The sequence below is a fragment of the Eucyclogobius newberryi genome, unplaced genomic scaffold (assembly GCF_026437365.1).
Source record: "Eucyclogobius newberryi isolate DKJ021-1_F unplaced genomic scaffold, fEucNew1.0.hap1 SCAF_3, whole genome shotgun sequence".
Lineage (NCBI taxonomy): Eukaryota > Metazoa > Chordata > Actinopteri > Gobiiformes > Gobiidae > Eucyclogobius > Eucyclogobius newberryi.
The window spans coordinates 12,884,747-12,909,603 of record NW_027315945.1 but is presented as its reverse complement, the minus strand read 5'-3'; the positions used below and the strand labels follow the sequence as shown (position 1 = coordinate 12,909,603).

At 39.9% G+C, this 24,857-nt stretch overlaps 2 protein-coding genes across 3 annotated transcripts in view; one reads left to right on the top strand and one right to left on the bottom strand.

The window, feature by feature from the left end:
* The window catches only part of ago3a (argonaute RISC catalytic component 3a), a 479,754-nt gene that overhangs the window by 47,852 nt on the left and 407,045 nt on the right, over positions 1–24,857 (top strand). The gene's annotated exons all lie outside the window — the stretch shown is intronic.
* The window catches only part of LOC140374521 (mannosyl-oligosaccharide 1,2-alpha-mannosidase IA), a 212,864-nt gene that overhangs the window by 19,409 nt on the left and 168,598 nt on the right, over positions 1–24,857 (bottom strand). Inside the window, exon 5 of one of the 2 annotated variants that reach the window (XM_072461449.1) lies at positions 1,705–1,799. In XM_072461449.1, the coding sequence (XP_072317550.1) occupies positions 1,705–1,799 (95 nt within the window). The remainder of the gene's footprint in view (positions 1–1,704; positions 1,800–24,857) is intronic. The other variant, XM_072461448.1, reaches the window with a different exon arrangement.

Here is a 24,857-nt window from a genome sequence, read left to right as displayed (position 1 = left end):
ATTTATATATATATAAATAAGGAGGCGTCCATTGAACCTGAGCGTTGACTGTGGGTTCTAATTGGTCCTGGAAAGATAAATACACAGCATTAAAGGATAATAATAATAATAGTGTTCAGTTAAAATGTGTGAATGTCCATAAAATAGTACTTCAATGAAAAGAAAATTCATACAAAGTTGGACCAAGCAATAGAAATTATGTGACAAAAAATGTTTGGTCTGTTGAAATGTAGGTTTAAGTTTGAACAAAGGGTTTGTCTGTGTGACTATTTCATAAGTGAGTGACAGAGAGTATTTTTTTTTCTTAGTTTTTTTCTACTCTTGTTTCTCTGATTGATTCATTAGCCTGTCAATCTCACTTATTGGAATATGGGTGATTCCAGATTAAAACTTCTTTCCAGCCTTATTGGTGGAGTGTGAGATTAGGGCAGAAACTAAGGACATTTTAGATACCGGTGATACATTTTTAAGTGGCCTAATTGCAAAAAATATCATACAATTTTGTTGTCCTCAAATCACATTGTAAACAAATGACTTCATGATCTGCAGTACAATGTAAACTAAATAGGACAAACAAAGATACGAGATAAGAAAGATAAGTGTTTGGATACGATTCAAATTAAAAATGCAAATATTATTCATACGATTTTCCGAAAGCTTTTATGAGCGCAGATTAATTCTTCTCAGGGAGTCGTCGTAATTACAAAACCTGCAGCTGCTTCAAAGTGATATAAGAGGCTGTGAAACTTTCTTGCTCTTTTCAATTATGAAAAATTACATTTACCTACAAAAACAAATCCCCAAACTAACAAATTAGTGAACAACCTTTCCTTCTTTTAAGTGTCTGCCTCTAATTGCAAATATTTATTGTCGGCTCCACACTGTCACTAATAACATCACAGCCTTTTCAGAGCTCCATTTTTTCATTTGGCAGGTGTAGCTTTTTTAAATGAGTGTCCTCGGGGGACTGTGACACCAAACCAACTCAGAAAATGCACTTAAACGAGATCCAGACAATGGTAATGACAGCGATTAGACATTACGCAGCTGCTTGGAATATCGAAATGGATACCACCTTGTTTCATAGGCAGAGACAGTGTACAAACTGCTGTTCAGCTACAGTCACCCTCTACTTTAAATGTGGTTAGTGCTCCAAGATGTCTTACTTTGATCTAAATAAAATCATTAAAAAATCATTTCAAACTTCCTCTGTTCACTGCTACGTTATATTTCCCATTCAGCTAAAGATCTCCTTATATTCTTACACTTCTTTTCCCATCCCCTCCACTATATGCCCTTCAGTAATACATTTTATAGGATTAGTTTCATATTCATCCCACGTTTCTGAAATTGATTCAACATATATTATAGCTGCCTGCTTCGGGTTTGTTGTATGACTATCTAACTACGCCTTAAATTGGTAAATATATGTCCAAATGTATTGCACGTCCTAGAAATCCATCTCAAATGAGCAGTTACTATTCCTAGAGTTGGGATAGCTCTCCAGGCTTTGGCAGCGTGCGAGGTTTGCCCGGATATTTTTCATTTGGCTGATCATTATCAACTCTGCATGACCCTGCTCCGTTCGTTGCCAGTGTGAACACGTTCCAGGGCCGTGATTAATACCTGCCAAGTGCCTGCCTCGATATAATCTTTTGTGGGACAGAGGACACTTGGAGGTGAGAGTGCGGGCTTGAGACTCACCTCCCCAGGTTGATGACTCCTCTGGGAATTCCTGTCGGTGTGTTAAATGCGGGCAGCAACTTCTCCCCGAGCTCCAAAACTTTACTTTTGAAAATCTGTAGAGAGAGTGAGAGGAATAAAGGTTTAAAACATCTATTTGAAACAGGATCTAACAGTTCAGAAAATGTTTGACTTTCACAGTGACTTGATGAACTGAAAGACGGGGAAAAGAACTAGTAAAACAGCGACTTTGCAGGACTTGACAAGACTTATAAAGGTTCACTCTATAACTTTTCTGGTGTCTCCGTGGATATGTTATTGTTTTGCCTGGATCTATAGATAAAACCTCTTCATCTATATGGGGACAAACAGGTGGCTCGACAGGTTAGTCTCATGTGTAAAACTTGATGTGAAATTCTTACAAGAAGTGTACGTAAACAGAACACAAACTTTCATAAACCTCCTCAAACTTACTCACTATTTATTAGACAGGAGAGGGAAGTGTGAAATGGGGGATGAGAGAGAAGAGAGGGCATGCGGTAAAAATTCTCGCCGTTGGGATTCGAACTCTCGACACAGGGGCCTGGCATATGTGTGCTGTGCTTTAACCACTCGACCACCGGGCAGCACTCAAACTTGCTCTCTTTTCGTCCGTCTGAGCTTCCTGTCTCATCACTGAATGCCCCGGCGAAGTTTGTCAAGATATCAATAATATAATGTGGAAAATTCCATGCAGGCAAAGCAGGTAGCGAACCCCTCACCACCAAAGGAAAGGTACATAAGGCACCTTTCAAACTCGTTTTTTCCCCAATACCACAGAGGAACCAAACCAATATATAAAACAAAACAACTGACCAAAATGAGGACAAAACTGACCAAGATAAACCAATAAACACTGCCATTCAATCACAGTTTTAAAAATAAACTATCTCCTGAACTCACTGTCTTACCCATTCAAGCCTTTGCTCAAGATTTATCCTAGAGACAGCGGATATAAACTTGGCAAGACTTCCTCGCAGTGCTGGCCTTTAAAGCTAATTACGAGAAACACAAGACCTACCACAATACATCTCCAGACGGATTAAAAGCAATCTTGTCGATGCCATCTCACAGCGGCCCATTTAAAACCTCCACTTCTGCTGTATATCTCCTCAGGCCAGGCCGAGAGAACACAAAGTTAATACAACTTCTTATGAGCGCCAATCTTTTTTTATCAATCACCAAATCTGGATGAGCCGGCGGGTACTATGTCTGGCGGTGTAGCGAGATATTGAAATGATGACAAAAGGAGTGGTGTGGTGAGATGAAAGGATAGCCGAGGTGAGGAGGCGGAGGAGGAATCGGAAGGACAGGGTGCCCAGGGACTTTGAGGAGGGAGACAGCGGGCCGGAGAAGTGTCTAGACAAGAGCAGCTGGAGAATAGGGCAGCGGTGGGAAGCCGTGACTCAGCATGGACCAGGAGTAAAACTAGGACGAATGGAGAGAAGTACGGATTTCAAAATGTCACAGTTTATTTCAATGGCGTATAGGAGATAGGGTCGTCAAGATAGGTTGCTATCCATATATGGATCGATACTGAAATAAGTATGGAAATGGTTTCAATACTGGAAAAAAATGTCAATGAGACAAAATTGGGATCTTTTTTAAATAGGTTTAGAATGTTTTCTTGATCTCCAGAATTGGTATAATATAATACTTTTTTATTCTAGTCAAAAATAGCTATTGAGTATTGAGCCTTTTCCTGAGTATCAAAATACAATAAAAACATTTTGTGCTGTAACAAATGTAATATAAGGGTGTTTTTGTTGATTCACGTAAGGCAAATGCATTGTGGTGTCAATTTAAAATTATAATTTGATTATATTCAGTTGGATGTTGGATGTTTGTAGTTAAAAGGTGGTTAAAAATGAACCACAAAAAGAGGGCCGTTTACTTCTGCTATTACTAGAACATTCTGCATTTGATTCTGCTAATGCCACTGCAGTATAAGTAAATGTACACTAATAACATTTCACTACGTGGGCAGAATGTTGAATATTTTTGCATTCAGCAAAAGCTTAAAACAGAATAAATCTATTGTAATTCCTAGGTGCTATTGCTCCATTTTTCATCTTATTGTCTGGAGATAAATACGGGCTATTATACCTTTCTCCAAAACAATACAGACTTGGCTGGAGTTCTTAAGATAATTTACATAATTGTATTTTAATAGACCACACTATAAAGCATATACGTATGCTAGATTTTCAGTCCACTTCTGAGGCAGAATGTTGTAGTAATGATTCGAAAACCTTCCCATGAGTCTTTGCATGAATCATTGATGAATGTTGGACAGGGGACCTTTGCCGCTCTTTGGTGTCTTTACAAAGATCCAGGATCACACTCGGGAGTCAATGCAGAGTACAAATCCAAGCAGTATCAGTGAATAAACAAGGGCCATCATAAATGATTGAATGCAGAGTGCGAAGGAAAGGACATCAGTCATCGAAGCCCGGCTGGAATGAATATCTTATTTAGGTAGATGACATAAGACATGTGATTTGCATGCCAAACAGCCGGTATAATATACTTTGTACATTGTAAGACTGCAGAGAGACCAACCAAAACAGCTATGATAAAGAAGACTAAATGTAGAACAAAAGGCTATCTGTAGGATGGGTGGGCAGCATGATCTGGGGTTGTGATGATGTATAGTGTAAAGGGCTGGAAATCAGCTCAGATGTTTTGAAAGGGCAATAGAACCTCTTTAATTAAAAGACCATATACATTCATTCATTTTATTTGAACAGGGAAAACCCAATGAGAAAAGTTCTCTTTTTCATGGGTTAAAACACAACACAAAAATAACAAACACAGGATACTAAAACACAAATAATGTCTTTTGGAGAACAGCATACATTTTGTTTTATTCAAATTCATTAATAATTTTAAATTAACAGAGTTTGTTGGATGAAGTGAAAATCCTCTTGAATATGTTGAATCACTTGTGCACAAGAAGGTGCCTTAGCATACAGAATAGCATCATCTGCATAAAAGTGGATGCTACTGTGTTTTAGATTATGCTCAATTCAGTTTATGTTAATTGTAAATAACAGTGATCCAAGAACAGAGTCTTGAGGAAGACTTTTATTAAAGGCGCAATGGACGATTTTTCGGCGATTTGAGAACGCAGGCGGAAGTGCACACGCGCACTCCCCCGTGCGGACTGATACAACACACACGTGTGTTTGTTTATTAGCGCGACCGATCGCATCGCATCTCTCGTCTCCCATAGATTTCAGTCCACTTCTGAGTCAGCTCGAACTGTCTTTCTCCGTCTTAATTTTGCCCCGTACACTGAGGGGACTATATTATGATAGATCAATCCGCTTAGACACGCGGAAATGTGGGACGATCCGCACGCGGCTGCAGGTGAGCGGTAGGTGCGTTTTATGATTGATACAAGGCAGGACTAATCAGCAGTCCACGCCACGAGGAAATAAGACTCAGATTTATGCCAAAAAAATCGTCCATTCAACCTTTAAGGTAAGAACATTCAGATTGAAAGCCATCAGCAGAAACAGCTTGAGCTGTATTTGTGAAGTAATCTGCAAACCATTTTTTTGAATTTGTATCGAATCCAATATCATCCAGACGATCACAGTGATCCACTGAATCAAAGGCTTTTGACAAATCAACAAAAACCGTAGCACATTCTTCATGAGTGTCCAATGCAATAGCAATATCATTTATAACTTTGGTAGCAGCTGTGATGGTGCTATGCCCTGGTCTAAATCAAGACTGGTGGTTATTTAAAATGGAATATTTGGTTAGGAAAGCTCGCACCTGGTTACTTATAAGCTACTCCAAGAGTTTTGCTGGTCAGGATAGTTTTGAGATTGGACAGAAATTATTCAAATCATTGTTCTGGCCTCTTTTGTGCAAAGGGAGAACAAAAGCAGTTTTCCATAATGATGGGATACTGTCAGTGTGTATTGTGAGAATAAAAACATAAATTAAAAAATGTACTATTAGTGTGGCTGATAACAAAAGTAACCTAGGTTTGAGGGTGTCAGCTCCAGTAGACTTATTGTCCAAAATATTGAATACTTCATACTGTGTAAAGGGCTTAAGGGAAAATACTTGATCATCAGGTCTATTCTCATGTATTGGGGAAACAGCAACAGATGAAGCAGCAGCATCAAGGATATTTCCAGAGTCAGCAAAGTCCTTATTAATCACAAATACAATTTTTTTTGTCGTCAAGCTGATTGAATCGTTAATAATTTCATTTGGTAAAGAGGGAGTCGAATTTTGCGATTGCCAAAATTTCGCAGAATTTCCCAGTGATTCCATGATGGGGTTGTATCAGAGTTAAAGTGGTTGCATCAGATTTTCATGTAATAAAGTAACAGGTTTTGCCACAGTGCAGATATATTGTAAAAGTAGGGTCAAAATGAGGGGGCTGTGTGCTGTCTGCATCTAAATCTAAAGCATGGTACGCTGTTCCCAGGCTGCTAGTTGTTGTAAGCAGTGGCATGAAGCTCCATTCTGAATTCTGAAAATGAAACACGCTTATAAACTTATCACAGTGGATGCTAGGAATGTGTTACCAAGTCGAGGACTAGGTTAAGAAACAGTTTAAAGTAATCTAGGTTTGTTTTTCATGTTTTAAGACACAAAAAATAGGTTGTTTAGATTAATACTTTACACATTGAATAGTAATTTATGTGTCAGACAAGGCAAAAATGTATGATTTAAAACAAAAATTGGGTTGACTGGATAGTGACTGGATGGATTAGCTTCCAGTATGCTGAATGAGAATACAATATTTAGATGACATTGATATAGGTTAATATTGATATGGAAATCAAATCAAAACATGGTTGAAAAAGTTGCTTAATTTGTCTGCTTCACAGTGATGAAAAGTTGCGCGCAGCGTTGGTGTTGAATTCAGTGCGTGTCCCTGGCCTCTCGAGTTTATCAAAGAGAGCACTAATGACCCTCTGCCTGGTCTCAGCTTGTCTTTTAGCACCACTGCTGCTGAGCAGACCACATGCCCACGGCCACACGCGCTGCACACACAGACAGGCACGACTATAGCTCTGGTGCTTTCAAGGCTCATTATCCAGACTGCTATTCCAAACATAATACTGGTCAATAAATGAGGTTTCCTCAGTGTCAATGTGAGTGCCATTCACATTATGTGTACGTAATGTCTACATTTTTTTCAAAACTTACTACTAACTTTCTGAAGTTATATATTGAAATATTTGAGTTACATCGATGCATCTGTTTGATTCCTGATTTAGTTCTGGTTGGAAGTTGTTCATACTTGGAAATGTTACTGACCTTTATTTAACCAGGATAGTCCCACTGAGATTTTTCATTTTCAGGTAGTCCTGGTGCCGAAGGGGAGCCTATTGTACATGGTTTTAGTGGCAGGGGAAATCCAAGCACCCAGAGGAAACTTGTGACAGACACAGGAAGAAGGACCTTCTTGCTTTGAGGCTGAAGAACTAACTGCTGCATCACTGTGTCGCTGACGTTTTGAACAATAGACCACCTTTAGATCAAATTTTGTCCTAGTATATCCCAGATTAATTTCTTGTTTCATATTTCATATTCACCGTTAACATAAAGTAGAAATACTGTGAACATGGCCTCAGAGGCCTGTCCTTTTACAACCAAAACAAGGCTAATATGCAGTACATGCTACATCCTGTACAAAGCATACTACAGTAAGGAGCCATGAAAAACATCACTCATTCTTGTTTGCTTGTTTATAAATGAGTTGATTAATGAGCATGGGGCCCTTGGTTGGCATCTGTTGGTGATTTACTGAAGGCACACAGGAGCTAAATGAAGGGCCGTGCTGGTAAATCTGTCTTGGGTGACATGCCACTGGTCTCCTGTGCACCACTTCGAGCCTCCTCCAGCACGTGAGTTCATTATTGGAGAGTGCTCAGTAATTACACTTTGTGTGCTTGAACTGCCCACCCATCCATTTAATAATGCTAAATTGTCAGCACATTCAAGGAGCAGGGAGGTTCATAAACCAGAAAATCCCTTTAATTGCTGTCCTGACCCAACAGCAGCATGGCTAACTTACCTGCTTTTGTTTGGTTAGTTCTTCATGTTAGACAGATGTAATCCCTGTAAATACATTATGCAAATGTTTCTGGGTTTCCATTTCATCCATTTTATTAGCTTGACAAGTGGTGTAAAGTATATAGTATATATTTTATGAATATCTTGAATGTTGTTTGGAAGAAATGTAGTTATTAGTTTACAATGAAAAAAGAGATTATTAAAAATAGAAAATAACTGTGTGTTAACTTTAAGGGTATAAAGTGATAGTTCTGTACTTTTTGGATACATTTTTGCAGACAGTTCGCAATCATCTAATAATTAAAATTATTTTTTTTCTTTCATGCCGTCACGGAACGCTGGTGGCCAAGTGTTCCTGTCTCTGCCCAGATCTTATTATACTTCCATGGTCAAGCAATATTTACATCAGACATGCACAAATTAATGGATTGCTATTCACTCAAAAGTCTCTTCAAACGAGACTGGGAGCATGTCATCTGCTGAAGCCACGTTCATTTCTCTTTCTCATTCTCGCTGATACCATAACTGATTGGATTTAACCACGCCGGGTGGAAACAGACCCACGGCGGAGGACACGAGAAAGAAGCGGAGAACGAGCCGAGAGCGAGGCGTTTTCATTTCCGGGTAGGTACGTTGATTGTGCAGTTTTTAATAAGTATTAGTTGCGCTATATTATCAGAAATGTCCCTGGGGTCGACTATGAAACAGGAAACAAAGCTAAATATGGGACCTGTAAATGATTCCTACACCATATGGTTTGGGGCCTGAACATTTCTCCTAAAACAGCAAACAGCAAACTTTCTTGACTGGATGAAAACAGTGCAAAATCTAAAGTAATCAGATACGACAGACAGAGGGCCACTTTGCTCCACACTTGAGCGCCACTAAAAGACATCTGAACAATTGGCTTTTCTATCGGCTCTCAAATGCCCAAGACACATATCAGGCATGATGCATCTCTGCCACACAATGTCTCCATCCAGAGTCAAAAACTATTCTCTATCTGCCACTTATGTTTACCAAGACAGCATTTCACTCCGTACACTGAGAACTACAGGCGTTCTTCCACATCAATGCAATCTTTTCTGTATCAACAAGAAAAAAACAAAGCTACGAAAACAAATCGCAGTCCCTCTCAGCAGATGGCAGTTTAATTCATGGCTTTCAGTGAAGGCCGCCACACATTAAGGCCACATTCTCCACTTTTATTGGACAGGTGATAAGCTGCAGAATAAGTGACTCTGCAGTAAAGTTGTGGCAGGTTGCTGATGTGTTTTAGTGAGCGCCTTTAGCAAACAGGAGAGATCGTTCACACTTATAGCCGTGGCTGACACCTATGCACAGGGAAAATGGAGACATCTAATGCAAGGAAAAGGCTAATCTTTTCACAACTGCCATCACCGTCTACGGACTTGCAGACAAAACAGGAGAATTATCAAATTCAGCACAGTTTGAAGGCTGGTATCAGAGAATAGGTGCTGTGTTTGTGTGCTGTTCACTAAAAGACCAAAGAAGCATAAGGTAAATGTTGCTTATTGATTCACAGAGTCCCCAAGTTTCAAATACAATGACTAGATCTTATATCACTGAGTTACAAAAGTCTGCAAACTAAACCGTGTTATTATCTCCTCATTGTCCACACTCAGGCTTTTAGATAGACGCCCGTCTTCCCGTATTTTGGACGGGGTATTTTAAAATGTGGACGGGCATTTTCGAGTGCAGGGACGGCCAACCAGACGGCGCACGGCGTTAAAAGCGTCGTAAAGTACGCAGCGATATGCCGCTCCTGAGTGGCGGAGTGTGATCATAATAGCATTTTTTAACTACTTTTTACGGACAAAATTGTTTGGACGGGGTATTTTCAAATCCTATCTAAAAGCCTGCCCACACTCGAGCAGTACGTTTACCTTCCAAAACAGTATTCACGATGTGTTAAAGGCACACAAAGGTCTCAAAATACACGGTTATTCTAGCAATTTCAAATATAATTCACAGCTGACATTCAGCCTGATCTACTCACTTTTTGAGAATGGTTAGAGTTATATAGAGCTATAAAAACATTCACGGTTAAATTACTTTTTTAATCAGATTTGTTATGGCATTTCTTATGTCAGTAGAAATGTTGCCCTCAGTAAGCTTGAGGGCTATGGATGCCTACAAATCAAGTAAGAAATTTGGTGGTAATAATGGACTCAGACTTGAACTTTTACAACCACATCAAATCAATAACATCAGCAGCTTTTTACCATCTAAATAAGATTGGGACCCCATGGGGTCGCAAAATGATTTCAGTGGGTCCCCAGAGGCTATGGAGAAAATGTTAAAAGTGAAGGGAGTTGACCCACTTCAAATGCAGTTGTAAATGTAGATTCCTATTTGTTGGCCAACCAAATGAATGTATCGAGGACTATACCCTGAAAACAAAATAAAACATTAGACAAAAGATACTTTATCATTTAGCCTATTTAGGTTTTTGGGGGTCGTGAATGTTAATGGTTATCATTTAGGGGTCCCGACTGAAAAAGGTTGAAAACCACTGGGTTAGTTCAAATCCACACTAACAAATATTTTGAATAAGATGAAAACCTGTCTTAAGTCTTAATCTTTACATTAAAGACATTTTGTGTAATTTAGTGTTTTATCCATCTATATTTGGTTGGATTAACAATCATTTTGTCATTGTTTGTGAAGTGTCTGTGAATCTCCTTCCCTAGACTCCCTTGGATGTCAGCCTGAATAGAAGATACGACAGGAAGAGCATCTAGCAGAGGATAGTTTGAGCACCATCCTCTGCTTCTGACTATTTTTCCTATTCAAAATATTTAATATTTAGTTTCACTTGAAATATGTTCATTGCTTTTTCTTCTTTTCCTCCCACTTCCCTGCGGTGAGTGGGACAGGCACATCGATGACCTGTGGATCCAGATGCTCCTCAGCTGCCTGGAGAAACAGTCTCTACTCCAGATGGACAGTTCTTCATCTGCCTCGAGGAACTGGTTCTCCTCCTGAGAGGGCCCAGCTCCACTGTCTATCTACAAATTGAAGCGCGTCCGCGTGTCTGTCCAAGGGAGTTGGATTTCTCCTTCACTGTGGACCTCCTCAAGGTTTTAACTTTTCCCCCAAAGAGGTTTGGTAGTTTTTCCTTGCTGAGAACAGGGGTCTAAGAACAGGGGAGCTTAGGCCATGTGTCCAAGGACACAGGATGCTGGGACATTGTCAATTGATTAATCTGTTTTTCCATGCCGCCCTTCGTGGCAACCACTATTGTAATTTCGGGCGATACTAAAATAAATTGAATTGTATAAAACATATAAAATACAAAATAGTAGGGCTGTAGTTAAGTTTAAACAAAATTCTTGACTTACTAAAAGGGCTAAAAGGGGCCATAGTTTGGTGCTGGTAAAGGCTTACAAAATCTGTATGATCTGACCTAAAGTTGCCTTCATGAGACCACAAGCTCACAGGATTTCATGAAAAAATATCTAAAAGTACTCAACTATGCACCGAAATCCTTTAAATCCCAGTAAAATCATGAGTCGACCAAACATTTTGGCCAACTGAGACACCAGCGACTGACTAAACAACAAAAGGTCTACAGCTTTACATAGACTGCTAAAACACACACCAATCATTTCAAAGAGTGGAATGCCACACTTGTTTCCCCTTTCCCTGGGCAGTGCAGCAGGATGACACGGATGTCTTGTGTACTGGCGGCACTCATCTCTACATTAGCTGCTCGTCCTGAGGTTGGAAACGGAGAAAGAACTCTACATAATTTACAGCGTACAGCTTTGCCTGGGAATGTGCGGGCGGACATGGTAAAGCAGAGCTGATAAATTAGACATGAGGACTTTCAGAAAACAAATGAGCCCGTAAAATTCCAGCGCACACCAAAGCCCAAATTACTAAACAAACATGTGACAGATACTCGGCGAAGCCCCCATTTGCAAAACAGCAGCTCAGAATAGGTTAGATTACAGCCCAGAAATATTCATAAGGCTTAAGTGTCTTCTGTCAAACAGCGCCCGCCCACTTTTCTCAGCCCCTCCTCCTGACCCACTAACCGCGCTTATAGAAATGATCTATCACGTCAGCACTGGAGTCGTGCTGTGGCTGAGATAGTCTCTTTCATGCAATTATCATTCAAGTCTGTGGTATGGCTTTAATTAATCTGGTATTTCTGTCAAATTATAATTCATTTATAACCACTCATGCCAAAGAGCAAATTATGAATGTGTGAATAACAATCATCACTGCAGGGATGAATCTGGTGTTTTACAATAGATTTCCAGTTTGCATCTCCACCACCAAGGGGCACTGTACTCCCCAGCTTTGAGGGGAAACCTGAACCTTTTATGTATGGATCATTTTACAGCATTGGACACAAAAGCAGCATTAAAAAAAATATCACAGCTCACTATATTAAGTAATAGTTTGGAAAAATGTATAAATACTGCCATGTACTGCGTTTGAGAACGAAAAAAAAAAAGGTAACAAATTACTTAGTAACGATAGAATTAATTAAAAAATGTATATAACCAGTTCACATAAGATTGTTCACTTGGAAAAATAAGGACGATCTAGCAATATGTTTAGAGATAGATCAGACTAAAAGTAGTTCTGCCTCAGCAGCTCCTCCTCAGTCCCTGTGTCTGTTCAGACACACAAAGATCTAGCCTCTTTCACTGAGTTAGGGCGTAAACAAGTCTAAACTGACCATTTAGTCAAATAATGTCAGGGAAAAAGCAGGTAATAAGTGAATTCATTAATTAAATTATACCTATTGCGTAAAACAATTCTAGATATTTTATACTGATACTGGGCCAATATATCGGTGCATCCACAGGTGGTAGTGCTTAAAACGTAAACAATTTTATTGTAAGACATACGTTGTGGTCTGACCCCTTAAGTATACAATTCATCACATCCTGTCAAACCAACATAGTGCTTCCAGAACAAAATACAAAATGCAGCCTATATTTTGTCGGGTATGTGCTATCATTACTGCAGAGATGGGCAGCAGCCAGGAAGCAGAAGGGACAGAGCAGAGGTGTCAGGTCCACTTCTCATTAAGGCTCTGAGGCGCACACACCACACAGGAGCTAACAAGAAGCCACCCAAAAATACTGAAGCAACCAAGATCCAGTGAAAGTGGAAGCCTGTCATGGATTGTCAGCTACATGCAAGTGTCAAAGAAAGGTAGGCAATAGCATTTTAGTTTTAGCCTGTATTTCCTGCTTCTATTCTGTTCAAGTTGTTGTAAATTTAATCTGCCATTTTTGTTTCCTTCTCAGAGATTTACCACGTCAAGACAAAATGACTAGGACTCCTTGTGGCTAGACTATTTTAACAAGAGGATGAAAATAACCTCGTTGGGTGCAGAGCGGTAAGAGTTCTTGCCTCCCAATAATCACACAATCTCTCTGAGTGGAGTCTGCTTGTCCTTCCCGGGTTACTTCTCTGTAAAACTATAAAACTGGCCCTAGTGAATGAATGTGAGAAAGAATGGTTGTCTGTGTGTCTATGTGTCTGTGTTAACCCTGGGAGCCCCTGTCCAGGGTGTGCCCCCGCCTAAGGCCCAAAGTCACTGGGATAAGCTCGTCACCCGCGCCCCAAAACGAGAACAAGCGGTTAAAAATGAATTCATGAAAATAACCAAGGGACCCTGAAGTTGGATACGAGAGATATTTGCACATTAAGCTTATTGACTATCGGCCTTAAATCTCCAGCAGAGGCCAATATTTTGTTTGGGCCAAGCAGCCCTCTAAAAATGGGGCCTCATTTATCAATCCTGGCGCTGAACTGTGAGTATATGCACATTTTGTCAGTTACACCTGCTTGACTTTTGGAAAACGTGTGTATTACGGATAAAAAAAATTATAAATTGGATAAAGGCGCGTCTGATAAAAACTTGTGAAAACTTCAAACAGCAGGTTAACCAGCGGATCAAGGCGATACAAGCAGAAAGACGCGCATGTCTTTTGCATTGGAGTGGCGCACATACATAGCCTCATCTAGGATCCTTGTAGGATCCTTGTATGAACGCTGCTGTGGAACGTTCCAGTTCAGTGGAATACTTGTGGGAGGCAGGGCAAAGTGTTTCTGGTAAAGTGTTGCATTGGTGCACATTGTAGCAGCTATCCTGTGTCTCTCTATTGTATTATATTATCACAGAGTTTTAGCTCTCGTAGTGATAAATCAGACAGCGCTTAACTACTACATTTGTATTTCTCTGTCTCAAATGTTGCAGTTGTTGCCCTAAACGTCCTGTTTTGAATATGATTTCCATCGAAGGAGCAAATACTGCGCTGCGTTCTTTTTAGCGCTTGTGTGAGAATTGAGTCCGGCTTTTGCGCCTCTTTTAGCAAAGTTAGGTGTTTTGCATGAGAGCAAACGCTTGATAAATGAGGCCAATAAAGTTTTATCTATAAACTTAAGTGCAAAGAGGGCACAACCCAAAATGTGACTATGCAGCTCTCTTATCCTATTTGCGGTGTCATGGATTTTTTTTAGTACATTTTACTTATATAATTTGGGAAATGCATATTGAAATAACCTTGTGTCAGTTTGCAGCTTGTGGCTATGTTAACAAATTGTTAGAAATACAACTGCAACTTATAAACAGGTGACTATCCTCAGCACCTGCACCTTTTAAGACTATTGTAAATGATAGTGCACTCTTCCCAACAACAACATCTTGCACATATCCTCCATGTCTATTTTTCCAGGAGAACAGATAAACTTGAGGCATGAGAAAGAGGCGAGCTGATTGCAAGGGAGTGGTAATGAGATTGGACAAACACAAAGCGACGAGGGCCTGTGGATAAAAGCGTTGCAGATAAAGTGGTCATGGCCACTTTGGGAGAGGGGCCGAATCTCCAGGAAGCCAGGCGGGATGAGGAGATCAGATTTGGGTTATCTGTGTGTTCTGAGGCAGCTGTTTGCGAGCGGAAAAAAAGTGAGAGGAGTGGGCTGGTGGTGGAGAGAAGCTTCAAAGCCCCGTTCATCAAAGCCCGGCTAAGAGAAGCCAATGTAGGCTGGGGTGTCACATGTGGGTGACGGATGCTGTGAGGGAGAACCAGAGACACAGGACAGATGTGGGAGGCTAATTTCTGCATATAATCTGTGGACACAATTCAAATTTACAACGCAATACTGGATGACGGATGAGCTAATGACATATTACTGTCGTTTAGCTGCAATTTCTACCAATCAAAACACGTAAAATGATCACAGTGCAAAAAAAAACAACAACAACAACCAACAAAAGGATGAGAGAAACACATTTCGATGGGAAAAACTGCCAAAACAATGTGTATTATACACGAAAGTGCAACTGGAAATCTGTAGAAAAATGCAACTGACTTCAAATGTAGAGGCTGGTGTATCTTTAAATGAATAAATACATAAAGATACATTATGTACATTTTCTAGTGGAAGGTTTGACACCTGCTTGTCTCCATGGCGATGTAGATTTCACGGTTTTGCACGCTCAGAGGAGACAAGTAGGTGATGCCACCAAGCCAAGTCACATCTATGGAGAGATGACCACTCACACTAAGAATGGATATCTTTCCAGGTATTTATAGCACAATAAAAACACAATGAATGCCTTTGAAATGGCCCCACTACAAACGTTACACAGTGCACTTTTAAATTTGACTATAAGTGTCTGGAAATGTGTGACAGGTAAGTTGAGGAGCTGAAACTGGGCTGTCATGCACCTCAAAAAGAGTGGAGCACTTAGCAGTTTAATTCCTCTATTATTTTGAAGTGTGCTGTCTTTGCCCCAGAGTTGCAGCAGTGACTAACAAAAACTCCATGTAATCTATCCCTACTTTTTACATAAAGTATATAATTATCACCAAGACCCATGGAGTGCATGGACAATAAAGTATAAGCTTAACTCAAAGGCAGGCTGCATTTGGAAGATAACCACAAAATGTCACTGCTTTTCATCAGGACAATCCGGAAAGTGAATTTCACAAGTTCCTCAAAAGAGTAAGAGAGCAGACAGTAGCTTTTTCCATATAATGACAGACATTTCATCAGCAGGGGCTAAAAAAAAAAAAAATCAAAAATATTAACGGGGCAAACTGAATTAGACAGACTAATTAGAATATGGGAATGGCACAACCTCTGAAAGTTATTGAAATAGCCAGCTTTGCCTTTATGTGTCACAAACCCTTAAAGCGGAGTTATGATGACGGTTTTGCAGGGGAGATAAATTAAGTGCTCTTCTGTAATAAGCAGTGAGTGTCAGTGAATGTGGCAGCCAGGTTGTTTTTGAAGAATCTAAGGTCGTGCTAAGGTCACCATCAGCTTGACTCTACAGCAATTAGACCTGAAATCTAATAAGACAATGACATGTTCCAGTGGATGTGCGACGGCTTTATTTCAATTATCTTCAACATCTGGGACAAGGAAATACCTCCTGACATTTACATTAGCGCTCACTGTGCTCCTTCACAGGTGCAGATGGGAAAAGGACACAGAGGAGGTGTTTGACTGCGGTGAGCCATTACACAGGTGAGAAATGGATGTGTTAAGCTACATATGCATTTCTGTAGCTAATCTTTGCACCATGATATTTTATTATTATGAAAGTAGTAGCTATTCAAGCTGCTCTCAGAAGTTTAACACTTTTTAAAATCTAATCCTTTCCTGAACTTGTAGAGGTCAGACGGGTTTAAAGTGGACTAAAAATCTCCTAGAGTGCAGCTGGCTTCACTTGGGTCTTTTTCTTCAAAATTCAAAAATACAGTTCTATGTATACAAGGTATTATAAGTTATTGGCATTGTGTCCAAAGAATACTCACTTCTGTCCTGATTGTTCCTCATCATTCCAGGGACAGAAAAACTCCTTCAAATCATGTTTTTGGAAGAGTCGTTTGGGAAGGAATATGATATTTTGAGTGGGGAGCAACAAGGCCTGAGATCAACTGTACCAAACTGTCTTTGGGTGAGATTGTTCAAGACCAAGTGGTAAACCTAAGATGCTCTCAAAATCAAAGTGCTGTCCAAGTCAGGGCAGAAGGACAAGATAAGATAAGAAACGCTTTTATTGTCCACACATGGGGAAATTTCTGTGTTACAACGCAAGTAGATACAGAGGAAAAGAACAGATAACTTATAGGAATAACTCTTATAAACAAAAACAGAACAATAGGGAATGGAGGGAAAAAATAAAGATAATATAAAATAAAAATAGCTAGCATAAGGCAAAATAATACTAATAATAATGGTAAAATAAACACTCTTATTCACATCAGTTCAGAGTCCAGATTTTATAAAATACAAGAATGATGTTTTTCGCCAGCTTTGAAAGACAGATGACTCTTTTGGACTTCCGTAAGCTGCTGATTAACAGCACTAAAGAGGAGGATTCGATTTTCTGTGCCATCTTAAATGCTGGCACCAATGATTTCACCCTCAGGATATGGAGCAGATGTACTCTTCCCGATTGTCCCAAAGTATTTGAATGGATCCTCTTGACTCTTTCAGAACTGTATCCCACCCGCCACATCCAGCCTAGCGAAGGGACCGACTTGGATTGCAACGTGTCTCCAATTGGCCTGGCAGTCTTCCTGTTGCCTTGTGCACACTGTTGCTATGGTTGCGGTTGGTGCTGAGCTGCACTGTTCACGGGTTCCATCTGTCTTTGTTGTCAGCTGGGTGGAAAAAGCTGTGATTCTACTCATTTTCTCACTGGGGGGGTCCCATCAATCCTGTTGCCATTCCTCAGTCAATATCAGTCAAGCATGGGCATATTTGAGCTATATTTCTGGGACAGGGAAGAGGACAGTTGTTTCTGGATTGGTCACTTTTCGATCAATGTAGAAGAGTATATTTGGTCATTTCAATTCCATACGATTTTGAGTTAACAGGAATCACAGTTTACAATAGGTCCAGTCAAAAAGAAGTTCAGAATATTGCGCGGCACAAAAAGAGCATAAAAAGGTTTGTATTGACAGAGAATTTGGATCTTGACATTTGTATCAGGGGCGTAAGAGATGAAAGCTAAAATCTATTTGGAACCTTGTCTGATCTTGATGGAAAGGTCATTCATTTACGCTAAATGTTAGAATCGATGATGTTTCATATAGAGCACACCTCGTTCTCATTCCTGTCACATTTTGCAGCACATTTTTTGTCGCCGTGCCCATCCAACAATAAGTTCCCAAGCACCCGATACGTAAAGTCACCACCGTATCAGAAAATAACAGTTTTTGGATGTGCTAGCGCGACCTGTTGAGTGTGTGCCCAGCGAGGCAATACTGGCTCGGGCAATGCTTGAGGGCTCCAGACTTGTGATTTTTCCACCTGAGATTAGATGTGAAAACACTATCCGCTGCCCCACTGCCAATTCCAATACAGCCCGGTCCAGATTTTCCTCAGGACATTGTTGGTTTTGTAGAAGAGGGACATGTGCTGCATTTATATTGTGATGATTGGAATGGCAAATATATACATAGAAGGGAGAACGGTGTGAGAGGTTATGAATGTTGATCCTAGGTATGAACCAGATAAATATTGGTGAATCCTTTTGACATAATCAAATATGGGGAGCGAGACCAAAGTACTGACTCATCACAAAAACTGAGATATCTTCAGGCTTAAGATACTGCTGGTCAGGGTTTTACAAGATGATGAGTAATAGAGTCTAATCTTCCTCACACCCCTCTGTGCACAAGTTCCAGGGGTCATTCAATGGGCCTTGTCTCGCCACAAATGTCAAAGCTCATAGATATTGCATGGGCTTGAGTCTGTTGATGCTAATTAGATGCTACTGCTCACCAAGCTCTGAAGCTAAAAATGGAATGAGCTCATTTGGAAGACGTCGTAAAGCGGAAAGGAAAAAAACGGCAATATGCTCAGTTTGTGCAAAATAATACTGTACTAGATATCAAGCATTTGACTAGTCCATCAGGTCCAAAAAGCCTTTGTTAGTATTTTTGTTCAAATAAAAATAATAATAATGCTGCAAATAAGACTGTGGAAAGGCAGCTCATGGCGCTCACCTCGTAACCCCATTCAAGCACTGTCACAGTCAAGTGTGCAATCGCAATGTCCTTCATGATAGTGTGAGACAAACAACTGTTGCAGAAGGTTCTAGTATCTGTGATCTGTACCTTTAGTCACTTCTTTAAATCGTGGAAGCACATCTCAGATGACCAAAACACTAGCTATGAACTTGACACCTGCCAAAGAAAGCTGTTGACTGAACAAGCACAACTAAACTTTAAGACACTAGTTGTTGATCATTGTTGGCCGACATCACCTTTAACTTTCAAGGCCTTTATTTGCATCAGTGCTTGGCCCCGAGTTGGAGTTGAAATCTTTAAAATATAAATTATTTGTTGAGGCGTACTATAAACAATCAGCTGTGAGCTGAGCTCATCACATATTTGTCTCTACATAGTTCAGGGAACAAGAGTCAGATGCAGTGATTAGAGGAGAGCACACTTGGAGCAAATCTGGCATTGGTTCATGAATATTAAATTACTGTCTTACAAAACTTGTTAACATAATACAGACCTTAAAAAATGTTGAGTATCGTTTATTAGTTCTGGGAAAAAAAAATATTTTCTCTCACGCAAGGTGGTTTTCAGCCACCTCTATGTTCTATGTTCTATGTTCTATATGTTCTATGTTCTATGTTCTATGTTCTATGTCCTTGTGAAGTAATTGGGAAAGTATAGAAAAGTTTCAGAGGTGGTTTGTCAAAGTAATGTTGGTGTCCTTAAGTCACTTTTACAGTTCAAGAATAAAGTAGCAAGAACTTGATGCAGACTGGCATTTGCTAAAGTCCCGTCCTGGTCAGGACTTAGTTTGGACAGGTCGCAAGTTCTGTCAGTCTGAATAAGTCCACTAAGGCAGAGAGTGCAGGCTGCTGGTCAGTTCTTATTAATTTCACAGGACTATAGGGACCTTCTTTGTCCACACTGGTGACAATAGCAGAGCTATGGTTCCTCCGGGGAAAGTAGTCTGTCACTCTTACCGCATGAATATCCACAAAGGGCACTGGGCATCATTTCGTCCTGAGAAAAGCAGTCTCCTGTCTCTGCTGCAGCGCAAGAGAGAGAAAAGGTGGGAGAGTGGTGGTAGTTGGCAGCTCTTCAGTGCACCCAGTTGGAGGAGCCAGATGTGTCATTGTGAGGGCAGCTACCTGTTTGGCAGCTGTAAAGTGTCTCACCACAGTTCTGCTCTGTTTTTTTCGTTTCTTTATTTCTCCCTCGGCAGGACTCCTTGTGCCACTGAGACATGCCATTGACTCAAACAGCCCAATTAGCAAGCACACCAAAACAACTTAACCAACATTGTATGCATAAAAAGTCACAGGAGAGGCTATTAGTTATTAGGTCAAGTGTAATAAAAAGAGAAGTGTTTCTGCCTGGATAGAAATGGCACGATTAGATGTAACTGTAACTGTAACTCACAGTCAATTGTAAGTACAGATGCATATTTAGGAGGCTAAGCAAAGGCACAAATGAACATTTACAACATACAAATACTTTAATAGAATAGTTTATGAACAACTGTATCAAAATCCATTTCCTTAAAGAGGGGTATTACACTTCTATGGGGTAGTAATTGGTAACACATAGTATTGATCACCGCTTCACAGTGTCTGCACAACACCAGCAAGACGCAAGTTTATGAAGGTATCATAACAGTAATAAACACAAAGAAGAGCAATTTAAAAGTGATCATTCGTGTAAATAAATATGTGCTGTAGCTGTACCTGAAATGCCAGACAACTGGATAACAGATGTTGAAAGTATGATCCTGGTGTAAAACTTTGTCTCTTCTGTTTCTCTGGTTGAGAGTTGGAACCAAAACTGAATGTCTCTAATGCACAAATGAATGTGATCCATAGTTACATTTATCTAAGTACAAGTACCAAATAAACTCAGCAAAAATTGTAAAATTGCTGCTTCTGTCATTGCCAAAGATTTTGCCTACAAACACGTTCACAGTAAGAAGTGAAAAATGAACAGGAAATGGGCACGGTTTAAAGTTTGGAACCTGGCACACAATGAGAGACCGCTCCTCCCTCCGGTGTAATACCTCCAGTGAATGCCAGAGTCGGTGTCCGCGCTCCGTGGGCCCAAGTTGTGAATCTGAACGCTGCCAGAACATGGTTTGGCACCGAAAGAAAGCACTACCCAGCCCAACTATGGACGGGCACCCGGCCCGGCCACCGCTCACTCTGGACGCGACTTATTAACTCTGAAGTTATCAGGACATTTTCCCGCAGCAAGCAAATCAATGTCCCCTACTGAGATACAAGGCAGGTTAACTTGATCATTGCAATCACCGAGCTGTCGACAAAATCTTCACGCGATGGAGCGCTAATGAAAGCCCAAATTAGCACGCCCCATCAAAGGAAAGTACAGTGATTGGCTCTGATTGATATCATTATGAGTGCAGTGATTGTGCAGCTTAGACCAGATGGCTTTAAAAAAAAGTACAAATCTGCTTCTAGGGCAAAGAGAGAAGAGAGAAGCTTGACCATTCGCCGGGCCGAGGTCACCATGTGTTCAATTCTTGGACCTAATGAAATGTGGTGCTCTGTAGAATTGGCACAATCCTATCTTGTGAAAACAGTTTGGAAGATGGAAGAAGAATTGGTGGCAAATGAGCTCAAGGGAGGAAGAAACAGTATCGGAATTGGCCGGGGAGAATTGACATCGTCCGGATTCACTTTGAGGCGATGATGTTGGAGGAAGCGGGTGAAGCGGTGTGGAACAACTGGGAAAGTTCCTGCCGACTCTTGGGATATAATTACGCGTTAATAAAAAGATCATGTCGGTAGGAGAGTCATTCATTTCACATTTAATTTGAAGCTTGACTTTTGATCATTTGGCAACATTGGCGCAGACAGGCAAACACTGGCAAGCTCTCGTATCGTTCAGAATTACCGTCATGCCGTGTGATGGGTGGCCAGCAGGGCTACAGATGAATCTATCAGCAAACAGTGTCTGAAAAAAAATGCTATTTTATTCTTAATAAATCAAAATGAAAAAAATATTTAGTCACCATTTAGTTTCTGAGGAGTACTGACAGCTTGCATGAATTAAATTAAACCAAACATATGCATAAAACATTTGCTGTTTTTCCACACAAATATGTTTATATACACAGAATGCACTCAACTCTTTCCCTCAAGCTTTAGGGTTGTCTTGCCACAGATGCAAGGCGCCATTATGGTAAATGTGCTGCATACATTTAGTCTGGTGGTTTTAATTTCAGCAGAATAAACAAGTGTATCCAAAGACTGTAACGTTTGAATGTAAAGGAAGCAGAGGCTATGAAACAGGTGCAACTATGTGATGTTAATGTTTTCTGAAATGTCACAATGTCACAGTGTAAAAAGGGAAACTGGAGAGTGCATCATGGGTAGACACTTTATTTTATATCTAGATTGAATTATTTTGTCGGGACAGTGCAATGATAATGAACATAGATGAAACACATGATGTAAATACACCAGATTTACCATCTTCCTCCTAATGCAGTATCGAGGCAACAAAACAAATATGGTCCGTTTCTGCTTTATCTCATGCACCGCTCTGCCATCCAGGTTGCCATGGATACAGGTAGCCTATAATCTCCGTCTATGAGAGGTTTGAACTTTTCCGATGCAACGTGTAATCACAAACACAGAAATAGAAGTTACAAAGATATTAAGTTTCTTCACAGTAATTATGGAATTGGATAGTGCAATTGCGGCTACACTGAATCCACAAATAAATGTTCCAATTAGAACAAAAAGAAAAAAACATGAATTCATCTCTCTGCAGTGCAACAACAGAAAATGAAAGTACTGGCCAAAGGAAGGTGTTCACCGTTTGAACTTAGACAAACTACTTCCGTCAACTCAATGGGACTGAACTGCAATTGTAGGATCACGAATTAATTAGTTTTTTACGGCCAAAGTTTGTGGGGCTATATGGAAGTAAAAAATATTATCATATACAAACGTTTAGGACCAAATTATAATATTTTGCGTGGCTAACTGGTTACAGGTTTAATTCTATTGCTAATAATGGGGGGAAATCTTATTACTTGATCCAAAATGTAGACAAATTGATTTGTACAGCCATCTTTATGGGTGGCGGTTCCATTATATATCTGACAGTATTTCTAATTATAATTTGTCTTTGTGCACGGATCTAAGCTCTCCTTTAGTATTTATTAATTTGGGTCATATTTAACATGACACCAACCAATTAGCTACTGTGGTGTGATTATATAATGCCTCTCTGCAGGAGGAGATTGCCCTACTTTTTTCTAGTACAAAGCTTTAAATGAATGTATTACTGGATCCATACCACTGCAATTGCTTGCTAAGGTCAATATACAAGGTCTAAGCTGACATGTACAGTACATTAACCCATTAATCAAATTCCTCATCACTATTGACCAGAAGAATTCACTTCAAACCTATTTCTAACCGGCTCAGAGTTCACAGTCTATGAGCGAAGACAAATCCTTTGTGTGAAGTCAGCATTTATTGTCACCTGCACATTACCAGGACAAGGCAGCATATGTGGAAGCTGAATTCATCAACTACAGCCTCGTACAGGAAAGGAAGTTTGAGAAAATATGAATCTACAATATGTAACTTTTACTATGATCACCTTTAATTTATAGACAACTCAAATTTGAGTTGGTTTAGAATTACTGCTCAATCTAAGTAAGCTCAATTGCAAGGTGAATGTGTTGTGCTGGTCTGCAAATAAATGTTCCTAACGGATAAATAAAGTGAGTTTGATTTGATTGAACAGTATTATATGTAGGCCGGCCTCACCTCAACAATCGGCAACATATGTAATGTTCTTCACACCAAATGCCTCTCATGTTGACGCTTCACATTTATACTTTTATAGTGCACAATGCGACATATGAGAAATGAAAAGCACAATATAACCCCGCGGTTTCACCAGCTAGTAGAGCATGGAGCCAGGCCTTGTCCCTGATATAAGAATGAATATGTGCGTTCCTTTGGGAGGCGCAGTTGTAAAGACAAAATGGAATTTTTTTCATTCTCGCTTCCATTAAAAGTTGAGGCATCCAGTCCAAATGCAATGTTCTTATGTGACTTGAAACAGACGACCAGGAGGGCAATGTGGAATGTATGAGCTGACATCAGCAGCAGTAAGCCATCAGTCAAGCACTGGCCAGCAAAAAGCTCAGTTCTCCCTAAGACACCAAGTGCACCATGGGATTGCGAGTATTAAAAGTGTGTCGTGCAGAGAATCAAATCAAGAGGATAGATTCACAGTTGGAATGGTAAGTGCCACACGCCTGAGTGCAATCTATCATAGATAATCGCCGTAAAAGTCTATTCTTTAATCTTATCCCGATGGACGACAGGCCTGGGACAGATAACCAGAGTGACAAAAATACCAATGAGATTTATATTAGCAGATCAAAACGTTGGGCCAATAACTCATCTCAAGTAACAGGACAAGTAAGGACTTGGACAGTAAGTAAGGACACCAAGGTTCAGGCGAAAAAAATGAAAATAACATTTTATTTAAAAAGTAATTTATGATGTGAACAAATACAAAAAGCCAGAGGGTGTCATGAGAGTTTCCATAATTGCAAACATTTTTAGTTTATAATTACTCATATCCAAAGTGCAGTAAATTGAATAGCTCTTTTGTACTGGAATAAAGACAAGCTTGAATTACAATGTTACAATTATTGTGAGGACTGTGTGAAAGCTTGACTAACACATACATATTTTATTACATTTACATTACATTTCTATTACATTTGTGACCAGCTTTATGAAATATGTGAATGACAAAAACAGCTAATAAAAAAAGTACTTTATATTTATATGATTAAAAATAATAATAATAAAATATATAAAAATAATCACAAATATAGCCGCAAGCGGCAATGATCGGCCCTCGCCACGCCGCCGCCACACCGCCGCCACGCCGCAAGAGGAGGGGGCGCTAACGCGCCCCAATTGTCCTTTTATTACGCCTACTGCTGAATCTGTGACGCTGTCACATCTTCTCCCCTTTGTTTTACCATTCAAAAAGCAATTCTATTTTGAATTC